At 47.4% G+C, this 1454-nt stretch overlaps 1 protein-coding gene across 1 annotated transcript; it reads right to left on the bottom strand.

Annotated features, from left to right (window-relative positions):
- Window positions 1-319: 319 nt before the first annotated feature.
- On the bottom strand, window positions 320-1072 carry LOC133737465 (uncharacterized). Its single transcript, XM_062165008.1, has one exon. The coding sequence runs from the start codon at window positions 1070-1072 to the stop codon at window positions 320-322; it is 753 nt and encodes a 250-aa protein (XP_062020992.1).
- Between the last annotated feature and the right edge of the window lie 382 nt (window positions 1073-1454).

Here is a 1454-nt window from a genome sequence, read left to right as displayed (position 1 = left end):
AACCAGTTTCTACAAATTGAATGCAACTGTCCTACTCGAGGAACCAGTCATACATATTAATAGGACTGTCCTACTTGAGGAACCAGTCCCAGTGATATTATTCACGCGAGAAATACAAAATACATAATTTCAATAGTCTCTCAAATGAGATATCAACACGCACAAAAATCACTTAAACTCTTTTATGTTTCTTACCTGAGTTTTACGAGTTGTGCCATCTTTTGATCAAAATGAAGTCACCATATTATCGTACCTTCTCCATTACTCGAGATGAATTTCGGCGTGTGGATTTTTCCATGAACCCTCTGATTGCCTTAATTTATATCATTTTATACTGAAGGAGTTTACCAGCCTTCATTGCTGTAACGATTGCTGGTCGCACTCCCTGACACTTATATATTCTGTGCCCCCTTGTCTCGTGGAGCGGGCAATATCGACTTCTTTCAACCTCGTCACTAGCCTCCGGTTGGGGGGGCGGCTTCTCAAATATTCCTTCATGATCGTGTCTTTTGTATATGGTCACGGGGTGAATCGTAAACCATTCTTCAAGGGGATAATCTTGAGGCTTCCCTCCTTTATCACTCTGAATGTCATTCTTTGTGTTATTCCATTCAACTTCTCTCGAGGTGACAACGGCAGTGAGTTGGGCTTCGCGTGCTTCTTTGGCTTTTTCAATTATGATCTCCCCCTGAACCCTTGTAATGATGTCGTCCATGTCCTTTGGCGGATCACGCAGCAAACTTTTGCATAATGGCGTCCCAAAAAGCAATCCTTCTCGAAAGGCGATTGCGGCGAATTGGGGATCACAATTAACATGGCGCATATCAGCTGTAAACCTTTCGAAAAATTTCCCTACCTTTTCCCCCGGCTTCTGCTTGGTACTGAAAAGAGTCGCCATGTCCTTCTTTTGTTTGCGATTGCAGAAGTATTGTGAAATGAAAGTGCGGCTCAATGTGTCGAAATCCGGTATGGAATGTGGTTTGAGGTCTTGGAACCATGTCGACGTCGGCCCTGTGAGACTGGAAGGGAAGATCTTGCACATTAATTTCTCGTCGGTTGTCTCGATGGACATCTGTTGTTTGTACCCCTTGATATGGTCCACCGGGTCGGTCGTTCAGTCGTATTTGTGGAATACCGGCGTGGTAAACCAGCGGGGTTTTGCCTCATTCAAAATGTCGTCGGTAAACGGAGACTTACCGACTTCCCTTGCGATTTCCGCCGCCAGCTCTCGTGGGCCGGCACCCTTGCAGGCATCAATCATTTTTTCCATCTTCTCGAGCCACGATTCGTTGCGCGCCCTCTTGGATTGGCCTAGGCCGGCTCCGCCATTCTGCCCCCCATTCGACGTGCCTCCCACCCCCTCGACGAGGGGTCCACCAGAGATTCCCCCGATAACGCCGCTGGCGCCCGCGTTGTTAGTTTGGTGAAGATCACCGATGGCGTCGTCGTCTGTC

The sequence above is a fragment of the Rosa rugosa genome, chromosome 3, assembly GCF_958449725.1.
Source record: "Rosa rugosa chromosome 3, drRosRugo1.1, whole genome shotgun sequence".
Lineage (NCBI taxonomy): Eukaryota > Viridiplantae > Streptophyta > Magnoliopsida > Rosales > Rosaceae > Rosa > Rosa rugosa.
The sequence above is the reverse complement of the archived record's forward strand: the minus strand, read 5'-3'. Positions and strand labels throughout refer to the sequence as shown.